Source organism: Chrysemys picta, chromosome 12 (assembly GCF_011386835.1).
Source record: "Chrysemys picta bellii isolate R12L10 chromosome 12, ASM1138683v2, whole genome shotgun sequence".
NCBI lineage: Eukaryota > Metazoa > Chordata > Testudines > Emydidae > Chrysemys > Chrysemys picta.
In genome coordinates this window covers 15,148,880-15,174,322 of record NC_088802.1, presented here as the reverse complement: position 1 = coordinate 15,174,322, position 25,443 = coordinate 15,148,880, and the positions used below count along the sequence as shown (strand labels likewise).

The following is a 25,443-nucleotide window of genomic DNA, read 5'->3' as shown; positions in this document are numbered from 1 at the left end:
CAGATTTACAGGATCTGTATTAAGTAACCCATTGCAAAATACTGCAGGTGCATTCAGTATCCCACCAGCCGCCACCCACTGTCATGGATTTACAGGATTTGTGCTGTGCCCTGGCCTTTAAACAGGGAGGGGCCCTTGAAAGTGCCAGACCCCCAAGGGGTCAGATTTTGCCACAAGAATAAGCCACACGGCATTCACTGAGCCTCTGGGCTCCAGCACTCCCGCTTCTTACTGGGAGCTCTGTCCAGCAAGCCCCTGTGAGGTAGATGCCCTTTCAGAGACTTTTACTCCCTTCATGGGCCAAGGTACTTCAGCAAGTGAGACTCTGCAGTGACACCCCCAGGCAGCCTTTTCCAAACAGAGCGTGTTTTAATAGTCAGCTGGAATACAGCCTCAGGAAGCCCTCAGGTTAGCATAGAGAGGCCAAGGTTAAAACACAGCCCATTCCGGCCCCAGGGCTCCCTGGTCAGGGGCCAGTCTCCAGCACAGCCAGTCTCCTGGCGATCTAATGAGCACAGGTGGCCCTCATACAAGCTGTCTGACTGACTGTGCTTCCTGATGGGTCGCAGGAGTCAACCAAGTGGTTGCTGATGCTTAAGCTTTGCAGCAGCAGTCAGCAGCCCACTGGCTACGCAATGTATTTTGTGCCGTCTGTAACCACTCCTGCTCCAGCCCCTAGTTACTTCCTGGCTCTGACCCTCCACTGCGCCTTCTGACTGTGACTCGGATTAACCCTGGGGCTTAGGCTTTGGCTTCTGACTCCTGGCTTTGATCCCAGGCCCACCTCATCTGGATCTAGCTCTAACTGGTATGCTGAACTCTTGCTCCAACCAATAGGTCAGACCACCCACGCCCTGGTTGCTGACATCCTATGAGAAACGCAGCTGTAGGGACCATCTTGGTGTCCTTTCTTTGTCTCTGATCCTTTGTCTTACTCCCAGGTGAGATCCTGTGTCTCTGTGAGCCCAGTTCCTATCACTGCCTCCTGTCACCTCTGCCCATCCTTGGCCTGCTGCAGAGCCATGCTGAGTTCACATTCACCCTGCTGGGATCCTCCCATTGATAAGTGTCAAATGTTTAGTCCCTCAGGCGTCTCCTGTCTCTGTCAGGGCTTCCACTGATATGGGCTGGTCCCAGCCAGTCCTGAGCAACCCATTCAGATCACCCCAGACAAACGTCTCCTGCTTTGCTTCAGTGGCAGCATTTTAACCCTTCTGCACCCACTGGGTAGCAATACCCAGGTGATAAGTAGAGAATCATATAAATATTACAGACAGTTTCCACATTGTCACAATGGCGCTTTCTCTTGCAGAGCTGTTCTTCCCAAGGGTGAGTCCCTGGCTGGTGGCTCTGGGGGTGATCCTGGCTCTCCTGGCTGTTCTCATTGCCCTGGCCAGTTACTGCTTCTGGAGGCAGCACAGAGCAAAAGGTAAAGTTAGAAATGGACAGAATGTGAAGAGAATAAGGGAGATTTTCTGTTTTTGTTTGTTTGTTTTTCCTTTTTGTTTTAAAGAGAGGGGTTGACTCAGGGACTGGGAGTCAATGTTCTGAAGAGAGATTTGGATACTGAGAGATGGAGAGAGGCTGAGGGAGAACAAATCATTCAAATGGAAGAAAGTATCAAGTGCATTCATCCCTATAGCTCTCACTAGACAATCCAGTCCTGGCATTGTTGTTCACTAGTCAGCGGGGATCCATATTGTTTCAGTTGGAAACACAAATGTGACGTTAAATGAACGGCACATGGAACTTTCGCTGAATGGCAGCGGGTTTGGGGGCCTGGCAGCAGGTCATTTCCCTATTGGTAGAGAATTCGGTGACATGGACTGAGGGTGTCTCCTGGTATAATTTATTGTCAGAATGTACACAGGTCCTCTTTACCTGGAACAGATGTGGCCAAAACTGCCCGCAGGCAGTTACACAGAAACCTCAGCTCAGGCAGAACTGCCCTGCTACCAAGGAGCAGCTCCCTTGAGTGCTCCCACCTAGTCGCTAAGGCCCAGATCCACAGATGGACGTAGCTACCTAAACTCCTCATGTAGGCACCCAAGTCCCGGTATTAGGCACTGCTGCAATCCACAAAACCCTTGCTCGGCTGCCCCCTGACCTTGCAGGTGCTTAAACTCACTTGATGCTTAAGTCTTCTGCAGTAAGAGTTCCCTAGGCACCTGTGTTTCTGCCTCTGGGCATGTGCACTTCTGCCTCCCTCTAGGCACCCGGACACCTATCTCCCACTTAAGCCCCAGAGTGATCCACAAAGCAGCTGGAGATAGGTGTTTGGACACCTGTCTTGCCTACGAGGCCTGATCCAGCCTCTCCTACCAAATCAGGACACATACAAAATCTGGCCAGAGGAGGACCTGGTGGTGCCATCTCCCTTATATCTTTCAGCCCAGTGGTTAGAGAGCTCACTGTAACTGAATTCCCCCCTCTGCCTGATGGTGACAGATTTTGGATAGAGGGTCTCCCACTTCTCAGACTGGTGCCCTAACCACTGAGCTGTGAGCTCCCACCTCCATCTCGCCTGATGAGATTGTTCCACTAGGTACAACTATAATCACTGGGACACTCCAGAGCCTGATGGTGAGGGCCCCCACCTGAGATGTGGGAGACCCAGGAGCTAGTCCCCAGCTCCAAGGACGTTTTAGTTGTTTATACACAATGGAACAGCTTCTTCAGGAGAGACTGAGGGAGCCCCACATCGGAATATCCCAGGGCTCAGTGGTTACAGCACACTCCTGAGAGGGGGAGACCCCCTGTCAAATCCTTTGTCTCCTGCAGGCAGAGAGGAAATTGAACCTGGGTCTCCCATGTCCCAAGTGAGGGCCCTAACCACTGAGCTAGAAGTCATATGGGAGGTGGCAGCTCCTCCTCTGGCACATGGAGTTAGGCGAGCACCTAACTGGTTCTCACAAGAAGCAGTTTTCTCTCCCAGAGACTCTGCGATCTGACGTGGAGAGAGAGAAAGGTCCGTGTCTGGGCCAATGGGGCGTGTTAAAGATGTTATGTAACTATTTGCGAACAATGAGGAAGATGAACATGTACCAAGATTCTCTGTAGATGGGTCATTTGCAATTACACCAAAGGGGGGTTGACTGACATCTCAAGATCTTCACAGAAACGTGAGTCCTACAGGCACCCTGCTGTACTAATGAACCCAGTGGTTATCAACTGGTGGATCACTGCTCTCTGAACAGGGGTCACAAAAAGCTGTTGGGTAGGTGGGGTGTGGATGGGTGGAGGTGGTTTGTGAGGTGTTCAAAATTTAATTGCAGTTGTAAAGCAAAGAAAATAAAATGTCCAGAATAAAGTTGGGGGTGCCAACATCTTCAAAGTTTAACACAACCACTCTGGTACCAGGATCACCCTTGATTGCTCCCTCTTGGCCACTAAGACCAGGATCCACAAAGTTACTGTCAAACCTCCAGACATAGACACCTAAATCCCTGTGAGTGAGGAGGGATGTTTGACTAGGATCCAATGACCTCTGGAACAGGGTGGGCCGAGGCCCTTCCAAAACTACAGGCTCACCCCCTCCATTGGGCAGACAGACCACAAGACCTCACTGCAGACTGGACAAGTATCAGGAGACTCTGTGAACCGTGACAGACATATTGCCCATGCCCATGGCTCCATGGAGGAGCCTCCAGCGAATACCCCTGGCAGGCCGTGGGACCAGGCTGGAATATAGGCTGGTGACCAGGGGTAGGGAAGGACTTGGGCTGGGTCTCTCCACAGCGGGCTGGGTCTCTCCACAGCAGCCTGGGAGGAGGTGTGGCAACATAGCCAGAGAGGGGCTTAGCCAGAAAAGGGCCTAGGAGGGCGGGGAAGCAGCAGCCTGGGAGTGGCTGCAGAGAAGCCCAGAAAGGGACAGGCCCTGTAGGAAGCAGCCCAGGGAAAAGCGACTCAAGGTCCTGAGCAGAGTGAACAGTCCCTGCGTATTTAGGGTCACTGGGCTGGAACCCAGAGTAGAAGGGGAACCCACAGCCTCCCATAGCACGACCTGGAGGAGATGGACATAAACCCCAACAGTGAGGGGAGGAGGACTGACTGAGCCCTGGGTAAGGGACTGGAGAGTTGGAGAATGGGAGAGGGCCAGGGATGAGCTGTCTGAAGTCTGGAAGGATTATTGAGCCCAGAGAAGGGCTGTGACCCAGTGGGGGTGGGGGTAGCAGATTGTTCAGCTATTTTACTCATTGAACTTTTTGTTGATCCTGGAAAGGGGAAGGGCCCTGACAAAGCTTTGTGCAGAGAACTGAACCCAAAATTACTTGACCACAAGTTACCCCTCCAGCAGCTGCAGACGTTAGACCCCTGGGGAACTACTGTCTGAGAGGGGAAACTGAGGCATGGCAGCACCTCCATGCTGGGGAGAGGTATCCTGCTATTGCACACACTTCTAAATTAAACCAGTGAAACTTTGTGTGTACACCTGGCCTAAGACAAAGAGACCTCTCAGCCCCCCCGCCCCAACAGCCAGATCTGAGAGGAGTGTGACTGGGACGCAGGCAGTGGGGTGGCTACCATGACTTGGTCCCAGGCAGCGGGGATGCTGAGTGCAAAGCCACCTGGGAAGATCTATCTGAGTGTCCATTTGTTGTCTGTCTGCCTCTTGCACCCTAGTGTGACTGTGCTAAGTTAACAGTAGTGATGTGCCCATAAACATGATGTTGAAATTTCACCTCTCTCCATTTTCTCCCCCTAGAGACGCTGCGATCTGACCTGGAGAGACAGAAAGGTCAGTGTCTGGGCCAATGGGGCGTGTTAAAGATTTTATGTAACTATTTGCGAACAATGAGGAAGATGAACATGTACCAAGATTCTCTGTAGATGGGTCATTTGCAATTACACCAAAGGGAGGTTATGACTGACATCTCAAGATCTTCACAGAAATGTGATTCCCTCAGGCATCCTGCTGTGCTAATTAACCCAGAATTTATCAACTGGCAGGTCACGACCATCTGGAATGGGATCACGGAAGGCTATTGTGTGTGGGGGTGGGTTGGGGCGGGGGGAGTTATGGGTTGTTGAAGAAATTATAACAGTTGTAAAGCAAAGACAATAAAATGTCCAGAATAACTTTGAGGCTGCTAAAACCTTCCGAGTTTGGGATGTCACATACAGTCATTGTAGTGGTTGTGATGGATTATCCAGGCTTATTTTAGTTATTGATATATCTTTTACTCTGACTTTTATAGTAAATAAAAGGGGGTTGTGAAAATTTTTGACTTTCATTGAGGAATGAACAACCTAAAACATTTGAGACCGGTGCGTAATTGGCTCCCTCTCTCAGCAGGGGGGACTCCGAAATCTCATTGGGGATTCCCCATTCAACTCCCTTGGGCTGTGTCTACACACAAACTTTCATGAGTTTAACTGAATCAGTTGAAAAGCACCTTGGTTAAAATTGGTGTAAGCAAGGCAGGGCCCTGAGGCAGTGTGTTCAGGGCACAGAACATAGTGTTGCACTGATTGCCCAGTACACTGTGCCATTGATCACTGTGTTGTGATCGTGCCCAATGGCCTTTGCTGGTGGCCATGCTCATCGGGCAGAGTTGGGGCTGCGCTGAGAGCTCACGCTCTGGTTCCTTGTGTCGCTTTCATTCAAATCCCAGCCTAACACGGCTCTGGATGTGAGGTTGGGTCCAGTCAATCTGCCCAGCTCACAGACCCACTGACCAGGCCTCCGACTCTGCTCTGCCCCTGAGCCCCTCTCTGTGATCTCACAGAACGGATGGCTATGGGATCTGGCTGTGCAATGCTTAAGAGCTGCTGAGGCCCCTATATGGCCTGTGCATTGGGATCACTGTGGATCCCCTGTCTTTTGACAGGTCAGTGGCCATGTCAGGAAGGGGACCCTCAGTGCCCATGGGCTGCATCCTTTCACTGCTGCTTTCCATGAAAAATAGAGGGTTTTATATTATAAATATATCACTGCATCCCCGGTGTTTGGGGCAGGAGAGCTGGAGGTTTGGGCAGCTGGGCAGATGTGGGAGGTGATTTTGTGTCTTTATTGCAGTTAGCCAGGGTCTTACTTAAGTGATACCTCCAACTGCCCCACTCCCATCCACACAACCCTCTGAGTTTAGTGGGGCTTTCAGTCCAGGGGAGCTGGCCCATCTGGGGCTGAGGGTTAGAGCCTGGGTAACACTTTCACTTGGGCTGGTAACCTCCCCATTTTGCAGTGAGGACACAGGCTAAATCACTCAGTGCTGACAGTCCTCCAGTGCCATCCCATGATTCCCCCGGGTGTGCCAGAAGCACAGACAAGTTCTCCCATAATTCACTGGGAAAGACTCAGCTTAGCTCAGCCGACTCAGCACCAAGAACCGTGGGATATGTTTCCAGCAGTCCTAGGGACTCACGTGGGGTGTGCAGCACCAGTGCAGACACAGTAACTGGGGTAGGGCTTTGTAGTGGGGCTGCTCACACCCAGGTTAGGTTAACCCAGGGGCTCAGACCCAGGTGCTGATCATCTGGGCTAACTGCAGTGAAGACCTATTCTGGGTGGCATTTCAGACTGAGGAGGGGATACATCTGCCCCCTTTGGCCACAGGCAGAGGTGACATTAAATTTGGGAGGGCAAGGCCTTGATTTCATTATTCTAAACCCAGCAGCCTTCATGGCAAGTAACTGCGTCAGTGCACTCTACCCCAATTTCTGTCACTACATCAAACAGTGAGGGAGAAGCGCACTCCAGAGTGGTTCTGATCAAATTATCAGCCATGAAATAGCTATGAATGCTGTCACTATAAGGCTTTAGAGTCTCCAACCTGAGATGAAGGAGGCAGTTCGTATCTCTTAGATCAATGGTTTCAGGCTTTCTGCAGACTCAGGCAGACGTTGCTGTATTGTTACAGCTGGTTCTCTTTGGAAGTATTTCTTTTTATTAGGGATTTTCTTTTTATTAGTGTTTATCGGTTAAACCCAAAAACCAGAAGTCCCAATTATGGAGCACAACTATGTGGCAATTTTAAAAAAATGGAAATAATGTAGCTGAGCAAGTGACTGCCTAATCACATTACACAAGGGCCTGATAATAATGCGGTCAATGGGAACATCTGTAAGCCTGTGGATGTATAGATAATAGTAGAAAATACTCCTGTAAATGTGCAATATGTTAAATCAAATCCTCTTCTTTGTGATTTATTTGCAGAAGAACATCGTGAAGAAAAAGGTAATGTTTCTTCGCTAATGTTAGGGAGAAGGGAATATAACTTATACTTCCTAAGCAGCTATTGAGAGCTCTTATCAAACAGAACACACTCTGCTTTATACTGAATGCAAAGTAGAGCTCCACCGTAACCCCTTCCATTCTACGCACACTAGCTATTTCTACCAGTGCCCCAGCCACTGAAATGACCTGGGGATTTGCTTCCTAGTCATTGACAGAAGGGAGCAGGTGAATGTATTACTTTGTCTTCACTATATATTTAGGGATGGGGAAATGTTAAGTTGTAATAATATTTCTAGCTTCCCCATCAGGGACATTCCTCATCAGGAAGGTGATGGCCAGGGAAAAATTGGTTGCACAAAGGTTGGGACTGGGGTTAGACGTATAATTGTGAATTTCTAAACTTTCAGACATTTAAGTTGTGATTTATTTTTATAACATTTCATGGCAGATTTTCTCAAATGCATTAACTTAGAGTTGACATTTGGGATAATTACCTAGGTACTGTGATGTGATTTTGTGTAATAACTCTTGACCGGTACATTCAGTAAACAGAATCTTTGCCAGATTTGCCGTAGCAGATCAGACCAGGGAAGACGCTACTGTGGGATCCTGTCTCCCACAGCACCGGTTGTTTCAGAGAAAGGTTCCAGAAATCCCAATAAGACAATCATGGAATACGCTGCCCAGAGAGCACGTTTCTTCCTAGCTCTAGGCAGTTCAGGATCAGCTTATGCCCTGAATCAGGAGGTTTTACATCCCAAATGATGTGGCAGTTCTAGCTAACATACTGTGACTGTCCTCACTCTCCCTAGATATGTATACTGATACTCAGCTCTTGGTCTGAGTGATACCTGATGGTGAAGACTCACTATGTATTTCTTGGGAAAGTATTTCAGTGAAGTTGAAAGGCAGCAACTTAAAAAAATAGGAAAAAAAATGTTGAGAGAGGGTGAATAGGACCATCCGATAATCGATTTACCATCTCCGTGCTATTCATCAGTATGTGCACCTCTGCCATGTCCTCTGCTGTCTCCTCTCTAAACAGCCCTAATAACATCTCTCCCCACACTGAAGTCTTTCCATGCTATAATTACCACCTTCTCCCTTTTCTGAATCCTCCACCCTCAATTTCTGCTCTATCCTGTTGGAGATAGTGACCAGTAGAGGCACCGACTTTTTAATGTGTGCGGAGGGGTGATGGTGCTCGATCCCCTGGTTCTGCCCCAGGCCCCACCCCCCACTCCACCCCTTCCCCCAAGGCCCTGCCCCGCCCCTCCCTGTCCATGCCCTGCTTCTTCCCATCCTGTTCCACCCCCTCCCCTGAGTGTGCCCGGCCCTCACTCCCCCCCTCCCACCTCAGTGCCTCCTGCACGCCACAGAACAGCTGATCTGTGGCAGGTGGGAGGGAGGGGGAGGTGCTGATCAGTGGGGCTGCCAACGGTTGGGAGGCACTGGAGGGGAGGGGGTTGGCTGCTGATGGGTGCTCAGCACCCACCATTTTTTTCCCATGGGTGCTCAGCCCTGGAGCACCCATGGAATCGTTGCCTATGTGTTCAGCTACATGCTTTTGGATTCTATTTTTAATTATAATTTCAACCAATTTACCGGGATCTGAATTAAAGTTAACTGGACTGTAATTCTCCTTATGACTCTTGCACTTTTTAAAAAATGTAAGTGCAATATTTCCTACTCTCTTTTCCTCTGGGTCTTTAGCTGATTTTAATTAGATGCATATTTTTGCTAGCAGCTCGGCTGTTTCCTTCTTAACACTCCTTCAGACTGCTTGTTATGGGCTGTGCAAGTGTCTAGAATGTTGTGAATGCCTCGGTGCACCTTTTGTCTAAAGAGTTAAACTCCTATTAGGTTTTTGACTCTCATCCTTTTTTATAAGCATGGTTTCAGATCTATTCATTTATTGTTTTCTAGGGAAACTCTTCACTGAATTGGGGCTTGGTAAGTTCCCTTTCCTGCCCCTACCTACACACCCTTAATATAATCCATGTTATACACTGTGTCCTGCTCAGCGTGTCTGTGCTCAGGGGAGTTCTCATCTCTCTCTGTGTTTTGCTTTCAGGGTTGAGAAGAGCCCAGCTATATGCAGGTACTGTACCTGACACTGACACTTTACTCATGTCAACATCCCACTTGCCCCGGGAGCTCTCTCCTCACTTCCCCAGTGCACCAGCACTTTCATATCAAAAGCAATAGGCTGGAAACAGCAGTGTCCCTGGGGTGGGTGGAAAGGATCAGGCGACACCCTAGGTTTGCTGCAGAGCAGGGACATGGCCCCGTTGGGAAAGGGCTGATTAGTGGTGAAATGCTGCCCCCTGGTGTCACCTTTCCAGGGCGGTGCCTGGGCTCTGCAAGATGGACATTCTCAGCTGTATATAATTAAACGGAACTGCTCAGTTCTCTCCTCTCAGCAGCATCACCACGCTCAGACCGAGCTTTAGCCACAATTTTCTTCTAGCACAACAGGACCGGACAGGAGCTGTTCAGTGTCCCCTGGATTTGGGGGGAGGGAGGCCCTGACCCCACTGCAAGGGCAGACAGGTTTTTATAACCAGCTTGTGACACTCTTCTGACCCAGTTACAACTAACTGTGCCCACGCGGCAGCTTTTCTGTGGCTGAGCTCTGTGTGTGTGTGTGTGTGTGTGTGTGTTTGTACCCAGCATCCAGCCTGACCATGTGTGTGCCCTGGTGCATGCTGGGAGAGTCTGGGCAGCTCCAGCAGGGATCAGAGATCCCAGGAGCCATGCACACACATTGCAGCACCACTGGCCCAGGGGTCCATGCACTCTGGGGTATCCTACCACACAGAGCTGGGAGGGAGGGGGGCACCCAGGGCAGTTACACAAACACCACTGGGGGTCCTGTTAGGGTCGCCACCTCTGAGGTGCAAAAAAAACAGGACATCTGCCTGCTCCACAAACACCACCTGTCCTCCCTCTCCCCCCCCAACTCCCCGCCCCCGGGCTCATGTTCCTGGGGCTGTGCCAGGCACCAACCTCACCAAGGAGGACATGGTGCCAGATCTACTCCACTCCCCCCAGTAGTGACCCCCACAGCCGGTATTTGCGTGATGTAAATGGGCCCTACTGGTCCCGAGCTCCCCATCTCACTTGGGGCTAGTAATGTCCTGGCAGACTCACATATTTCCCAGGACAGTGACCTGAACAAAGGGATGATTCTGGGAAACCTGGACAGGTGGCAGCCCTTGGTCCTGTCCACACAGCACAGTAACACCCAGCTCAGCCGGGTACAGGCAGCCAGACATGTGCCAACCCAGGCCCCTGGCAGGGATGCTGAGCTGCCAGGGTCACTAACATGTTAACTCTGCCGTGTGCCACACACCACGCTTGGAGCCCCCTGGGCCCAGCCCCAGAACACCTGTAACCTAGACTCATGGCAATGCAGGGCTGGAAGGGACCTCAAGAGGTCACCTACTCCAGTGCCCTGTGCTGGGGCAGGGCCTAGACCCTCCCTGGCAGGGGTTTGTCCAGTTCTTACAAACCGCCAGTGACAGGGATCCCACAACCTCCCGTGGAGCCAGGTCCAGAGCTTCATGGTCCTGAGAGTTGGAAAGTGTTTCCTCATCTCCAGCCTCAGTCTCCCTTGCTGCAGATTGCGCCCATTTCTCCTTGCACAGGCCCTCGCCCGGCCCGCTGGGGGTGTCACCAAGTGTGAGCATCGCTGTTATCGCACTGTGGGGGGGGAGGGGAATGCACTGAATGGCTCAGGGATCAGAATGGACTAGCTGGTTCAGGGGGGCACTGAGGGCAGCTGGGGCCTTTCACTCCCCAGTCACTGATCTCAGCCCAGGCTCAGAGTTCTGTTCCCAGCAGACAGGAGCTCATGTCATAACTCACATTAACAGCAGCCTCACCGGCCACCTCTGCAGGGAGGCCAAGGCCTGAATGGGCCGCAGGGACGATTCCTCCTCAGGGAGAGGCTCCAGCAGGTGTCAGGGCTGAGCCATGTTGGCAGGACAGTGGGGGGCTCACACGGCCGCTGTGACGTCTTCGTACCCTCGATACACAGAGTTCCAGCAGCCGGGGTGTAAACCCCACTCGTACCCCCAGCACTGAATTCACTGACACTGCCCCAAGGGCCCCTCTCCTCCTGGGGTTGGGGGCTGAGTAAGGGGCACTGGAAGATGGGGGTCAGGGGGCCATAGCCCTATCACTTTTACCAATGGGAGGGCTATTCCCTCCCACTTTTTACCAGCTGTAAGGGTGAGCGATTGTGGGGGGAGGCAGGGACTGAGAGGAGCGACCAGGGGGTCAGGGTGTTGGGGAAAAGAGGTGGTGTGAGGGTTGGGGCTCGGGAAGAAGGGGCGGTGTGAGGGCGAGCGCTTGGGTCGGGGAGAAGGGGCGGTGTAAGAGCGGGGGTTCAGGGAAAAGGGGTGGTGCAGGGGCAGGAGCTTGGTAAAAAGGGCCGGCATGAGAGTGTGGGGCCATGATTTGGGCACCGGTTACCCCTCTGCTTTTAGAGAGGTTCCATCACTCCTGGGGAGAGGACCATCCCGGATCCTGATCCACGGGCACATCTGTGTATTTGCCGGGTGCACAGAGCGTTCTGGGTGGAGACACTTTCACGCTCACCCAGGAACCTGTGCTGGGAGGCCCCAATGCTCAGGAGGCCGAGGGCTCTCACTCCCTTGCCCTGGGGGTGAAGGGAGAGGCCCTGGGGCTGCTGTTCCCCATCCCAGGAAGGGGGTGAAGGGGATGTGGACACAGACAATGTCCCCACTTGCGCTCTGAGGGGCAGACCTGGCTCCATCCTGGGCTTCAGAGTCTGAGCTCCAGCCTGAGCCTGAACATCTACACGGCTATTTTTAATTCCAAAGAGGGAGCCCCGCAAGCCTGAATCTGTCCACCCCGTTCCAAGACTCACTTCTGCAGGCTGTGTAGAATAGGGTGACCAGACAGCAAGTGTGAAAAATCGGGACGGGGTGCGGGGTAATAGGAGCCTATACAAGAAAAAGACCCAAATATCGGGACTGTCCCTATAAAATTGGGAAATCTGGTCACCCTAGTGTAGATGAACTCAGAGGGTCTCCAGAGTCTGGGTGTGAAAGTTGCCAGCATGTCTGACCCAGGGCTGGTTAATGAGAGTGAGGGAGTGGCTGGCACAGTCGTTAGATGGAGACACCTAAGCCCCGGGCTCTGAGACGGTCTCTGGGACCATTATCCGCTCTGGGAGACGCCCAGGTGCAGCTGCAGGAGGCCACTCATAGCATCCATGGCACAAATGGCTCTGGGCAGAGAGTTTGGGCTGGAGCCAAGTCTCAATTTTCAGCCTGATTTGTGGGGGTGAGATCACGGGCCCAGGGGGCATTTGTCTGCAAAGGGCAAATTAAACAGCAGCTCTGGAGTGTCCTGAACCTGGCCTGCCTGTCACTGTGCGTTTCTGGGGATGTTGACAGTCACTCACTGCAAGTCACTGGGATTCAGGCTCCTAAGTTGCTCAGACAGGTTTGCAGTGGAGCTGAGTGAAATGTTTTGGACAAATAGTTTATTTGCTGCAAAATTATATTTCGGGTCAACAGAAACTATTCGCGAATCCACGTCGAGTTTGCTGTCGAGTTTCAATTAAGAGAAAAAGGTGCCGCTGCTTCCCCTCTAGCCTTTAGCCCAGCGGCTGGGCCCTCAGCTGGGAGCCCCAGGTTCAATCCCCCCATGTGATGCCATGAGGGCTCAAAGCGCTGGGATCCGAGTGACATCCCCCTGTGTCTAAACACTGCCATGGGCACTGGGCCAGAGCGTGGGAGTGAGAATGACTCTGCAGCCCAGTGGGTCGGGTCCCCACCTGGGAGCCCGGAGTCCAGCTCCCCTGCTCCAGTGCCCCTGTAATTATTGATCCATAACCCTAGTGATGGGAGGGGTTACAGCCCCTGGCACAGCAGTGTCTCAGGCCGTGTTTGCCGGGGTTTCCTTGCACCGATGTAGCTGCACCGGTGCAAACCCCTAGTGCAGACGCGCTGTGCGGGTGTGAACTGGGACTGGCCCCTGGTGCAGCTTCTCCCAGTTGGAGGGGGCAGGAAGTGGGGAAATGCCCCCTCCCCACTGCCCTGGCCTCATTAGCAACAGCCTATTAGTGCGCATTTATACCCCCTCCCCAGAATCTTCCACTGTAATGCCCCCCAAGTGAGCCCAACCCAGACCACTGCTCCCGTGGGTGTGGGGCTGGGCCCGGCGAGGGGAGGGGGTGGCTGTGGGGTTTTCCTGGCTGGAAGGTGGTGCACATTGGGCCCGCCAGCATGGAGAGTCCCAGCTGCTCCCCCTGGGGCAGGGCTGCACCCCCAGTGTGTGTGGGAACAGCACCGACCTGCTCTGAGCCAGAAACCAACCACACGTGGCCCGAAAGCAACAGAGATTCCCAGGGGCCTGCCTCTCCCTCACCCCTCTCTGGCTCTTGCCCCTCCCTTATCCTTCCCTCACCCCTGTGAGAGACCCTGCATCTATTCTGACCCCTCACCAACATCCCTCCCTCTCTTCTCACTCCCTTTCTGCTCCCCTGGGCCCCTGCCCCTCTACTCCCACTTTGCCTCCTTGGCACGTGCCCCTGCCCTCTACCCATCTCTGCCACACTGGAACTCACCTGTCCCTTCTCCCCCTGCCCTACTGGCACCTTCCCCTCTCCCCCAAACATCCTCTGCATCCTGGAGCCAACCATCACTTCACACCCCTGCTATGTCCTGGCATCGACCTCTCCCCTTTCCCTCCTCTGTGCCATGTCTCCCACCCCTCCCCTCACCCCCATCTGCTTCCCTGGTGCCTACCACTGCCATCACCCCCCCACACACCCTCTGATGGCCACCCCACCCCTCACCCTCCTCTGCTGTCCTGGCTTTTGCCCTTCTTACACCCCTCAGCCCTCTTGGCACCTGCCCCTCTCCCCACCCTCTCTGACCCCTGGCACCCACCCCATCCCTGACCCCCCTGTGCACACCCTTCCTCTAGCCCCACTCTGACCCCCTGGCACCTGCCCTTCCCCTTACCCCCGCACCCTTCTCCTGCCTACCCCTTTCTTCCCTCCCCCTGCCCCCCAACACCTGACACTCCCCTTGTCCCCTTCCTTCCTGTTGCCCACCCCCTCACCACCCTCTGCCCCACTGACCCCGCTCTCCTCTCGCCCCTCTGCCACCATCACCCATGCCACCTTCTCTTTATTTCTCACCCCTGCTCCTCCCCTCCCCTTCTGGCTCCGTGACAACTGCGCCCCTCACCACCGCTCCAGTCCCCTGGTGCCAGCTCCTCCTCTGCCCCAAGTCCCAGCTCTACCCTTGCCCCATCTACCTCCCTGGTGCCTGCTGTTTCCTTTGCCCCCTCTGCCTGCCTGGTGCAAGTCCCTTCCCTCACCCCCCTTTGGGACCCCTGGTCTCAGCCCTTCCCCTCACCTCAGCACTGCCCCACCCCTCACCTCTCCTCCTAACCTCTGGGTCCCACCCCTCCCTTCATCTTCCCTCTGCCCCCCTGGTGCCCACATTTCCCTTCACACTCCTCTGCCCCCCTAGGTCCTGCCCTTCTCCACACCTCTCTCTCTGCCCCCCTTCTGCTCACCTGCTCCTTCAACCCCCATTCTGCCACTCTGGCACCAGTGCCTGCCCATTTGCTCCCCCTCATGGTTCCACCTGCCCCACTCCTCATCATCTCACCCCCTGGCAACTCACCCTCCCCTTGATTTCCCCTGCCCCATTGGAGCTCCCCATTCCCTCACACCCCTCTGCCCCCTGGTGCCTGCCCCCTCCCTTGCCCCCCGCAGCCTCCTGGGGTCCGTCCTCTTCTTCTCCCATGGAGCCCACCCCACCCCTCTCCCCCTGCAACCCCCTGGAACCTGCCTCTCCATTCACCCCCCTCTGTCCTGCTGGTGCCCCTCCATTCACCCCCCTCCATTCACCCCCCTTCCCCACTCCTCCTGCCCTTTCCCCTCATTGTCTCCTCACAGGCAAACAGGCCCTGACTCCCCTCAGGCAACAACCCCCCCCCCAGTAATTAATGGGGGTGCCAGTTAATTTCCCTTTGATCTCAGTGACCAGCCTCTGCCCCCGGCCATGACTCTGTGATTCTCTCCCCAGTGGACGTGACTCTGGATCCAGACACGGCAAATCGCTGGCTCGTCCTGTCTGAGGATCGGAAACGTGTGAGACTCGGAGACACACGCCAGGATCTGCCCGACAACCCTGAGAGATTTGATCGTTGTTACTGTGTCCTGGGCGCTGAGGGGTTCACGGGCGGGAGGCGTTACTGGGAGGTGGAGGTGGGAGACAAGACTGAGTGGGACCTGGGGGTTTGTAGGGAATCTGTGAGCAGGAAGGAGTGGGTCACATACACACCTGGGAATGGATACTGGGTTGTGTGGCTGGTGGATGGGGGATACAAGGCCTTCACCTCCCGCCCGACCCCCCTCCCCGTGAGCGTTAGGCCAAGCCGGGTGGGGATTTTCCTGGACTATGAGGCGGGCGAGGTCTCGTTTTACAATGTGACTGACAGGTCCCATCTCTTCACTTTCACTGGCACCTTCTCCGGGACGCTCCGCCCTTATTTCTATCCTGGTCTCAACACTAGGGGTGAAAACACGGCTCCCCTGATAATCTGCCCGGTCCCAGCTCAGGCCGGAGGGAATCTCTGTCCCTGACAGTGACCCCGCGGCACAGACTGTCCCCTCCCAGCCCTGCTGATCTTCCCGCCCCCAGTGGTGGGGGCCAGTTACTGCAGCAACTGGACTTTTTGTGCTGACCAGACACTACCAGTTTCCCTGTTCAACTGGAGGTTCCAGTAAAAAAACGGACACCTGGGAACCCCCAGCCCTCACCTTCCCTGTCCCCTGCCCAGGGGTAGCAGATGGGGGTGGATGGGGGTCATTTACCCCTGTCAGAATTTTCTACCCCTGTGAAATCTCAATGTAAAATATGAAAGAAAAAATATCATTTTAATTTAGAAATTATTATTGTAACAAGGTGTAAATACAAGAATATTTTAATTAACATTTCAACAGTATTTCAAAAACAAGCCTATAGATCTATTTGTAGAAATGGAATTATTTACATTACTTTTTATTTTTCCCTCAAATCTATAGTGAAGTTTAACATCTCTAAATAACGTCATTTGCATTTCAACTGTGGAATTTCAAGAAATCCAAAATATTTATCTTAACAAAATAAACTATTAAATTGTCAGACTGGGTTGTTCAGTTACAATGTACGTGTGTCATAAACATCACAACTACACATATGTGCAGCTGCTTGCTCTCTCCCCCACCCTCACCTTTATTGTCTTGACTGGTTCTCTCTGGAAGGCAGGGCACATATGCTCACCTCCTGCACTACACCTTTGAAAATTAATAGTTGAAAAAATGATAGAATTAATTAAGCAATATATTTAAGTTAACTCACACAAGATTATATAATAATCTTCGAACTTCTGTGAGCATTAATTCATGTGATTTTTAACTTTCTAGCTACATATAATCGGTAATCAAGATATGACCCTTCCTTTTTTTTCTCACATCAATTAACAAAACACGGTCCCCAACCTCAAAGGCTCTCTTCCTATAGATAGAAATCTCTTCTACAATCTCCATTTTTTAGTTTCTTTTTCTTTAGATATATTTATTTGCAGGCAATGTACTGTCGCTGTGCACTATTGATTTCAATGTACTGCCAGGCTCTTCATGTTCTTGGTTATAAGGACACAACAAATGTAGTTTGATAAAGAAATAGAGAAGGGGTTATATTCCTTTTCTGAATCATCACAAATTAATTTAATTGTATTAAAGATGCTGGCACTTAATGACACATAACATGAAATTTGGTGAAGTTTTCTTCTTGGCCATAAATCAGTCGAAAGGGTGATATTTTTGTTGTCATGTGAGGTTTAGAGTACAAAGAAAATAAAGTTGCTCCAGAAAATTCGTCACAATTCCTCTGGGTTCTGTCCACCACCTTCTGGAATGCTCTGTAACAATAGTAACCGATTGATCTAATTCCTTGAAATTAGTGATTGAGCCTAATTTCTTGAAGAGCTAGCTGAGCAGAGTATGAGGGCGGCACATCACATGGCATTGCTAGATCTACTTTTTGTTTTAAACGTGATGTGTTATGAACATTTTCAATGTAATAAATCAGTTTTGAAGACTGACGTTCACGGCAGTGTGCCCTAAACTTACTTTGATTATTTGAAAATAAATACCCTAAAATTCTCTTTTGATGGATTCATTTGTGCTTTTTATCCAGCCTGCTGGTGTCTAGGTGGCATGGGGTCCTGAAGCGATGTGTTCTTCCTAGTTTTTAACACAGGGAAATTTTAATCTAAAAATAGATAATTTTTCCCTAAAATTTCCTTCAGAAATATCTGCGTTCCTTTCCCTATTTCTCACTGAATTATGTGTAATTACTGTGCTTTCTTATCTAATCTTATTGTGTTATTACATGGGGAAATATGTTGGCAAATAGGTTAATATACAACATGGTTTTTACTATCTGACAGGACATAAAAATGTGTTGTCACTCACAATTTACAGCATGAAGTGTCATGAAGAGATTGCAGGCAATGTTCATTTTTAAATTTCTAACTATGAATGGGCTCCCCCATCAGTCCCTGCAACCCCTGGCTGGCAGAGCTCTGTGTGAATGAAGCAGCAGGCAGTCTGCCAGGAACCTCCACCAAGTGTCTTTATCACTTTTTATGGTGCATCACAACAGAGCAGCAGTTACGAGGAGCCCCCTTCCTGCTCCCTGTTTCAGCCTTTTATACTGCTGCTTTCCTCTCAGTGCTGAGCTAGTGACCTTATCAGGCTCCGTACAGGTGCAAGTGATCCCCTCTGCCCTTCCAAACCCAAACTACTCAGTCCCTCCTCCTCTAACTGCACCCGGTGCCCTGGGTGTTCTCAGTGACCAGGGTGCTGGTTTCCAAAGGGCTCCATTTGTAGCTGCTAACAGCGCTTGTCACATGGCCATGATTGTGTAATTGACCGTATAGTGAAAATAACACCAAATGTAAACTGTTACCTCATTATTCAGTTCAGAACCTAGATCTGCCAGGATCTGCTCTGGACAGCCATGTTGGTATATAATTTTACTTGTCTTCTTCTCCCCCTCATGTGCTGTCATAGATCTCAGTGGAAATTCTTCTACCTCTTTTGAAAAATCATCTGTAGCTGTCAGTATAACCTGGTATCGCTTCTGTGGGACTGGATAGAGCCCGATTCAATCTTCTCTCAGCAATTCCAGGGATTAACAACCTATGTGCAAGAACACAGGCTAGAGTTCTCATTTGGATCTTCCCTATGACATTTTTGTTAGAATCCCATATATAGTCAGCAAAGTAAATGTTATAATGTGGATTCTATAATAGTTGCAGTCTCCAAACGGTCAGAATCTAACTTTTCGTGTTTTTCAGAAGTAAATAAATACAGGCCCAACTTCTGCAACTGAAAACTTGCATAAATACGCTGTGCAGGGGCCATGAGTTATATAGGCCCATGGTGCCCAGGCTCCAGCAATACTCAGGTAGGGTTACCATACGTCCGGATTTCCCCGGACATGTCCGGCTTTTTGGTCCCCAAATCCCCGTCCGGGGGGAATTGCCAAAAAGCCAGACATGTCCGTGGAAATAGGGAGGCTAGGATCTCCGAATCTGTGTGTGTGGGTCGCCCGCTGTGACATCATCTCGGTGCGACACTCAGCTCCTGCCCAGGGCATGCTGGGGGCTGTAGTCCGGCCGGGCCTCACACTCCAGGGAGAGCTGGGAGAGGGGAGCGGCCGAGAACTACAACTCCCAGCGGCCCCTGCGACGCGACCAACCTGCCCCGTGAGGCAGCAAGCCCTCGGGGGAGGGAGGGCGCGGGCCCCTGTCCTTTGGGTGGGGGGTGTCTCTGGGCGCCGCTCGGCAGCCATCGCAGGGCTGGGGGGCGCCCCAGGGGGGGTTGTGGACGCCAGCGCGTTGCGTGGAGCCGGCACAGTCCGGATTTGCGTCCCCCTGGGGCTGGAGCTGCGCCCCCAGCCCCGGGCACCAGTCACGTAGGGTTACCATACGTCCGGTTTTTCTGCAATCAAACCCCCATCCGGGGGGAATTGCCAAAAAGCCGAACATGTCCGGGAAAAATACCGGACGGGCACTTCCTCTCCCGCGGCTCCTCTGCTCCTCCCCTGACGCAGACTTTGGCTCTGTTTAAGAGCCAAGCTGCCCGAGCCAGCGCTACCAGCTTCGGGCAGCCCCCTTGCCTCCGGACCCCGAGTCGCCAGCCGGGCACTTCCCTTCCCGGGCTCCAGCTGCTCTGCTCCGGCGGCGCAGGGTCCAGAGGCACGGGGGGCTGCCCGAAGCCGGTAGCGCTGGCTCGGGCAGCTTGGCTCTTAAACAGAGCCGAAGTCTGAGTCAGGGGAGGAGCAGAGCAGCTGGAGCCGGGGAGGAGAAGTGCCCGGCCGGCGGCTGGGGTCCGGAGGCAAGGGGGCTGCCGAAGCCGGAGCGCTCGGGCAGCTCGGCTCTTAAACAGACCCGAAGAGTCAGGGGAGGAGCACAGCAGCTGGAGCCTGGGAGGGGAAGTGCCCGGCCGGGGGCGCAGGGTCCGGAGGCATAGGGGCTGCCCGAAGCCCGAGTGCTACCGGCTTCATGGTTTGCCGGGCAGCCTCCAGACCCTGCGCCCCCGGCTGGGCTCTTCCCCTCCCAGGCTCCAGCTGCGCTGGGGAAGCGCCGGCCAGGGGCGCAGGGTCTGGCGGCTGCCTGGCAAACCGTGAAGCCGGTAGCGCTTGGGCAGCCCTTTTCGCGTGGCTGGGAGGGAGGAGGGGGAGTTAGGGTGGGGACTTTGGGGGAATGGGCGGGGAATGGGCGGAGTAGGGGTGGAGTTGGGGCGGGGCCGGGGGTGGGAAATGGGCGGGGCCAGGGCCTGTGGAGTGTCCTCTTTTTTTATTTTTTAAATATGGTAACCCTATGCAGGGCCAGGGCCCCTAAGCAAGAGCCCCTGGTGTGTCGCACTGGAACACACAGTGCAACAGGAGAGAGTCTATGGAGAGATCCTGGGCGAAGCAGAATCAATTGTGAACAGGCCCTAAAGTGCCAGGGCTCAAGGCTTTTAGCTGTTCTGCCTGTAGCTAGTTCCATGAGGTGAGACCCATTGTTGTGAAATGAATGAATGAGACTGAATTTCCCCTTCCTGTTCCTCTCCCAGGACCCTGGCTGCTGCAGCCCCCACCCCACCCCCGCTCCATCTCTAGGAGGCTCTCACCTGCCCACTCTGCCTCGATTTTGAACTGTGGGCAGAATTTCTACTGAGTCTGCATCACTCGCAGCTGGGAGGAGCTAGAGGGAGACTTTCACCAACCGGTGTAAATACCATCCACCGTCATGGCAGGGTGTGTGGAGGCCTCCTGCAAAATCCCTGCTCTGTTCACCAGAACCAAACTGGCTGGGGCAGGGGCTTCCCCACAAGGAGTTATTGTCCCTCCCATTGCTGTAGGTGGCTTCTCAATAGACCACAGAGGGGATTAAAGGTGCAGTTACCCCCAAATCTGTCATCAAGGGTCCCCTTTTGCCAACCCTAACCCAGTGCCAGGGGCCCCAAGTGTCTCCCATTTCCTGCTTCCAGATTTCTGACACAATCAGTGCAGTTCTGCCTGCTGATGCCTAGAACATTCACTGAAGTGTTGGAATTGATCGGATGCAGCATTGAACCATTATTGTGTTACAGACAGTGAGGTGAAATGCATTGAGTTGAATGTAAGGCCTCTGTACCTCAAAGCAACACCCTGGAACCTCCGTATTCACCACTGTCAGATCATTATGATATGTTTTGTACAAAGTATGCCTTGTGAGGTATCATTATAAAAGTCTTGATCTTTTGGGTTGTATGTGTTATTGTATGTGAAGTTATGAATTATCGCTATATGTGTTACTGAAATATGTTGTCAGGTTGGGAACACCACAACTAGCCTTTCAGGTACAACAATGGAGCAGCCAGACAGCGGTTAATGGCTCATCAACACCCACCAAAGAAATAATCCACTATCCAGAGACTGTGTTCAATGGAGACTGTTTGACCAATGGGTCTGACCCCCACGTAACAGCAAAAGATCTTCCCGGCAAGCTGGAAGAAACTATAAAAGAAGGGGGTCCCAGGCTGGAAAAGAGTCCCAGTCTGTGTATTGAGGAACTAGACCATCTGTCAGGGTCAGACACTGCTTGACTCAAATCCTCTTTAGTTAGTAGAACTTAGCCTGTGAATTTATTTTCATTTCTTAGGTAACCAGCTTTGATCTCTACATTTGCTATGTATAACCACTTAAAATCTGTCTTTCTGTAGTCAATAAATCTGTTTGATATTTAATCTAAAAGTGTGTGTTTTGGTTGAAGTGCTTGGAAAATCTCAGCTCAGTTTACAAAGGCTAGTGCATGTCCTCTCCACATCCAGGGAGAGGTCGGACTGGGTAATGAACTTATATTGACCGGGCTTCTGACCAGTGCAGGACAACACAGTTCTGGGATGCAAGGCTGGGGAGCTGGGGGGAATTGGCTGGCGCCTCCCTATTGATAGTTAATGAGTGTCTTTGAGATCATTCATGTAACTCAGTTGGGTGTGTCCCTGCCTGTGGATGTCTGTATAAGTGCAGGTGTGGCTTGACATCAGTATCACAGCTTGAGAGGGATGCCCCAGGGTGGAGGGACAGAGGGCTCAGTGATCCCACAGTCCAGGTTTCACCCCAACGCGGCCAAATATGGAGGAAGGGCTGAACACTCCAAAGAGTCAAGTTCCTAAGTCCCTACTTTAGGCACTAAGTCCTGGTTTTGGTACCACCGTGATGCTCAAAGCCTCTGTCAAACCTGTAGGTGCCTAAATTCACTTGCCCCCTAAGTTTTTTAAAGTAAAAGTTCCCTTTGCAGCTATGCTTCAATCTCTAGGCACGTGCAATGCTGCCTCCCTGTAGGGATCTGGGCCCTTTAAATCCCTGCCCGAGCCCAGCTGCCGGAGCTCAGACGGGAATTTAAAGGGCCCGGGGCTCCCTGCAGCGGCTGGAGCCCTGGGCCCTTTAAATCACAGCTGCGGAAGCTGGTCCAGTCCGGCACGGCGTACTGGCTCTTGCCGGTACACCATACCAGACCAGCTTACTTTCACCTTTGGATCCACTCCACAGATGGGCGCTCCCTTCTTACCTCCTTGGACAGGCTTGGCTGAGAGACGAAGGACTAAATGGGATCAGAGACTGAAAGCTCCTCCCAACTCTAGAGCTGATCCTGGCTTGTGCAGGGTTCAGACATGGTCACAGCCCAGGATGTCCCTGCTCTGTTTGAATCCAGTCTCGCAGGCTTTAAGCCCAGCTCTGATCTCACCTCTAGAGCAAACCACCCTGACAACCTGCCCAACTCTAACCCCACAGAGGGAGAACAGCACCCGCCCTGGATCTCACATGATGGTAGCATCCCTGGAATGACCCTTGGCTAAAAACAAGGCAGGGCAGAGGCCCAAAGCATGTCCCAAGGTGTTTGCAAAATAAAACAGGGATTTTTTTCCTCCTGCATTGTATCAACAGCTCTTGGGATGCATCCACTAGAGGAACCCACAGCTCAGGCTGCCCTGTCTGCTTGAAGTCAGTCACCAAGAGGTACCCAGCGGTGAAGACTAAAAACTATGGGCCAGGTAATGAGCTTGTGTAAATTGTTACACTTCCATTGAGTTCATGGTAGTTTGGACTATTTATGCCAACTGGGAATCTGGGCCTTTGATTTCCATCGAGCGATGTCAATTTACATCAGCTGGGGATCTAGCCCATTACACAGCTATAAATCCATATTTTTTGCCTGCCAATCTGATCTGAAGCTGATTCAAAAGTTCTGAACCGGTTCGCACTTTCTTAGCTCTTTGTCCCAGGGGTTTAATTACAAGTGTAACTTTTATTGGTGACGGAGAATGGTTCAGTCCCACTAGGAATAGAACTTTGGAGGAATTCAGTGTTGCACAGTTTTCAAATATCTGACCTTCAACTTCTGTTGGGATGAATGGCCCAGAATCTTTCTCTTTCTTTCTTTCTCAGCCATTACATTAATTTTTCTCTTACTACAGACAGCACTAAACTAAAAAGCTCAATGGGCTGCAGATGCAATGCTGAATGACTTTTTAAAAATATTTAACTCACATTGGTCGCCCAGCAGGTGTAAATTGGCTGTAGCTCCTTGGGAGTCAATGGGCCCTGCTGCCTGTTCTGCAGAGTGTTAATCACTCACTTCATGTTAATTGCCCACTTCATTTTAAGTGGTCTCCTACAACATGTGATCCCCTTAGGCACAACAATCTGTCCCACCTTGTACTGATCCTGGACACTGTGGTTCTCTTCTCCAGACCAGAGGAAGAGCTCTGTGAAGCACAAAAGTTTGTCCCATCCACCAACAGAAGTTGGTTCAATAAGAAATGTTACCTCACCTTTTTTGTCTCTCTCAGGGTATGTCTACACAGGGATAAAAGCCCTGTGGCATGGCTGTGGCAGGTCTGGGTCAGCTGACTTGGGGTTGCAGAGCTTGGGGAGTGGGGCTAAAAATTGCTGTGTAGGATCCCAGAGCTCGGGGTCCAGCCAGGGTCCAAATGTCTATACAGCAATTTTTCAGCCCCGCAGCCCGAGCCCCATGAGCTGGAGTCAGCTGACCCAGGCCAGCCATGGTTCTTTTTATCCCTGTGAAGACAGACCTTAGTAATGTTGCTCCCTCTGGTCATGTAGCAATTGTGACACTGACAGGCCAGATCAGGTCAGTGCAATAGGCCAATGCACTTGTGTGTTGTTAGGGCTTCCCCTACCCTCCCTTGGGTCTTGTCATGCAGACAGAAAGCAGATAGTGAGAGTCCAAAATGCAGGCAGTGCGATGTTTATTGGGGTTAACAAGCAAGCATAACCAGAGCTCTTTACACCAGTAGAGCTTCCTCTCCCTCCTCCTTTGTAGTGAGCTTAAATATACCTGTAGTGTATGTCCCTGGTACCACCCTTGCAATGCATGGTCCTATTCCGTTTTGGAGGGTCTTGAGTCTGGGGGCTTCGGTACCACGTCTTTTCTACCCCATGGGAGGGGTAGTGAGTGAGGTTATGCACCGGTCAGGGTTACCTTTTTCATTGGGTTTTAGTGTTCCTTATAGCTTCCCCCCATCTCCCTGGCCCCTCCCAACTGGTTACTTGACCTTGTCTTGGGAGAGGAGCAGCCATCAATTATACACTGTAAATCAAACTCCCACCGTATCCAGCAACACTTGAACTCTATTTCTTATCTTTTCTCTTTGCACTAAAAAACCCCATCTGGCTCTAGGCAGAAGCAACACACGGTGTTTTTTTTTTCCTTGTTCACATATGTTGATAAGGGTATAAGACACAAACAATTATATTTTAAAAACCTCAAAATTCAAGCGGGCAAACAAAACCCCAAATTCTATCTCAGGCAAATAAACAGGACTACATACTATATTACCATCACTAACGTGTGAATATCAAATAAATGTTAAGTGTACTAATTCACTCGAGTGTTAATTTAGTTCAAAGGAAATGGGAATGATATTGCCTTCATTTATCTGTAACCTGTTGAATGCTATCCCTTTACATTATGTATATCCCTGTATTTAATTAACCCTAGCTCCAAAGTGTGAATTTACTTGATGTGTGAACTTCATGAAAACTAAGGAAGGATTGTTGTATATTGTTACATTGCAATTTACATCGCATGTATCCCGGTAATTACGTTTGCCCATCAAATGCGATTGGACCTTGGAAATGTAAATGAAGAACATGCTAACTTCAAAAGCATGAGTCGTGTTTGACAAATGGAAATCCACAGACCCTGTCTGTGTTTAGTTAACAGAGGAAAAACCCATGCTGTGATGGAAACACTTGCCAGATTGCTTTCCGAGGAAGACAGCGATAAGAATGGATCCAGGGAATGGTTCTGTATCTCTGAGCTCTTTGGACACTTTCAGGGAACATTCCAGATGCAAGACCGAGATCCCCAAAGTTATCTTGGGTAACCCTGAGAGACTTATGGAAAACTAGCAGATCACCACATCTCTGCTGTCACCTTGGACTGACAAACTTGGACTGTCCAAACCTGTTAATTTATTTTACCAGTTTTAACCTCTCAATAACTTTCATTTCTTTTCTTAGCTAATAAACCTTTAGTTAGTTTACTAGAGAAATTGGCTGCCAGCGTTGCCTTTGATGTGAGATCAAGAGTATCCATTGACCTGGGATAAGTGACTGACCCTTTGGGGTTGGGAGTAACCTAATATAATGTGATTGTTTGTT

At 51.3% G+C, this 25,443-nt stretch overlaps 1 protein-coding gene and 1 long non-coding RNA gene across 2 annotated transcripts in view; one reads left to right on the top strand and one right to left on the bottom strand.

Moving 5' to 3' along the window:
- The window catches only part of LOC101942541 (butyrophilin subfamily 1 member A1-like), a 343,737-nt gene extending 327,378 nt beyond the window's left edge, over nt 1–16,359 (top strand). Inside the window, exons 5-10 of the mRNA XM_065564978.1 lie at nt 1,313–1,429; nt 4,706–4,738; nt 7,157–7,177; nt 9,104–9,130; nt 9,252–9,278; nt 15,259–16,359. Coding sequence (XP_065421050.1) covers nt 1,313–1,429; nt 4,706–4,738; nt 7,157–7,177; nt 9,104–9,130; nt 9,252–9,278; nt 15,259–15,818 — 785 coding nt within the window. The 3' untranslated portion in view covers nt 15,819–16,359. The remainder of the gene's footprint in view (nt 1–1,312; nt 1,430–4,705; nt 4,739–7,156; nt 7,178–9,103; nt 9,131–9,251; nt 9,279–15,258) is intronic.
- Nucleotides 1,337–25,443, bottom strand: part of LOC135975049 (uncharacterized) — a 234,349-nt gene continuing 210,242 nt past the window's right edge. Inside the window, exon 3 of the long non-coding RNA XR_010592106.1 lies at nt 1,337–1,406. This is a non-coding gene — a long non-coding RNA (uncharacterized LOC135975049). The remainder of the gene's footprint in view (nt 1,407–25,443) is intronic.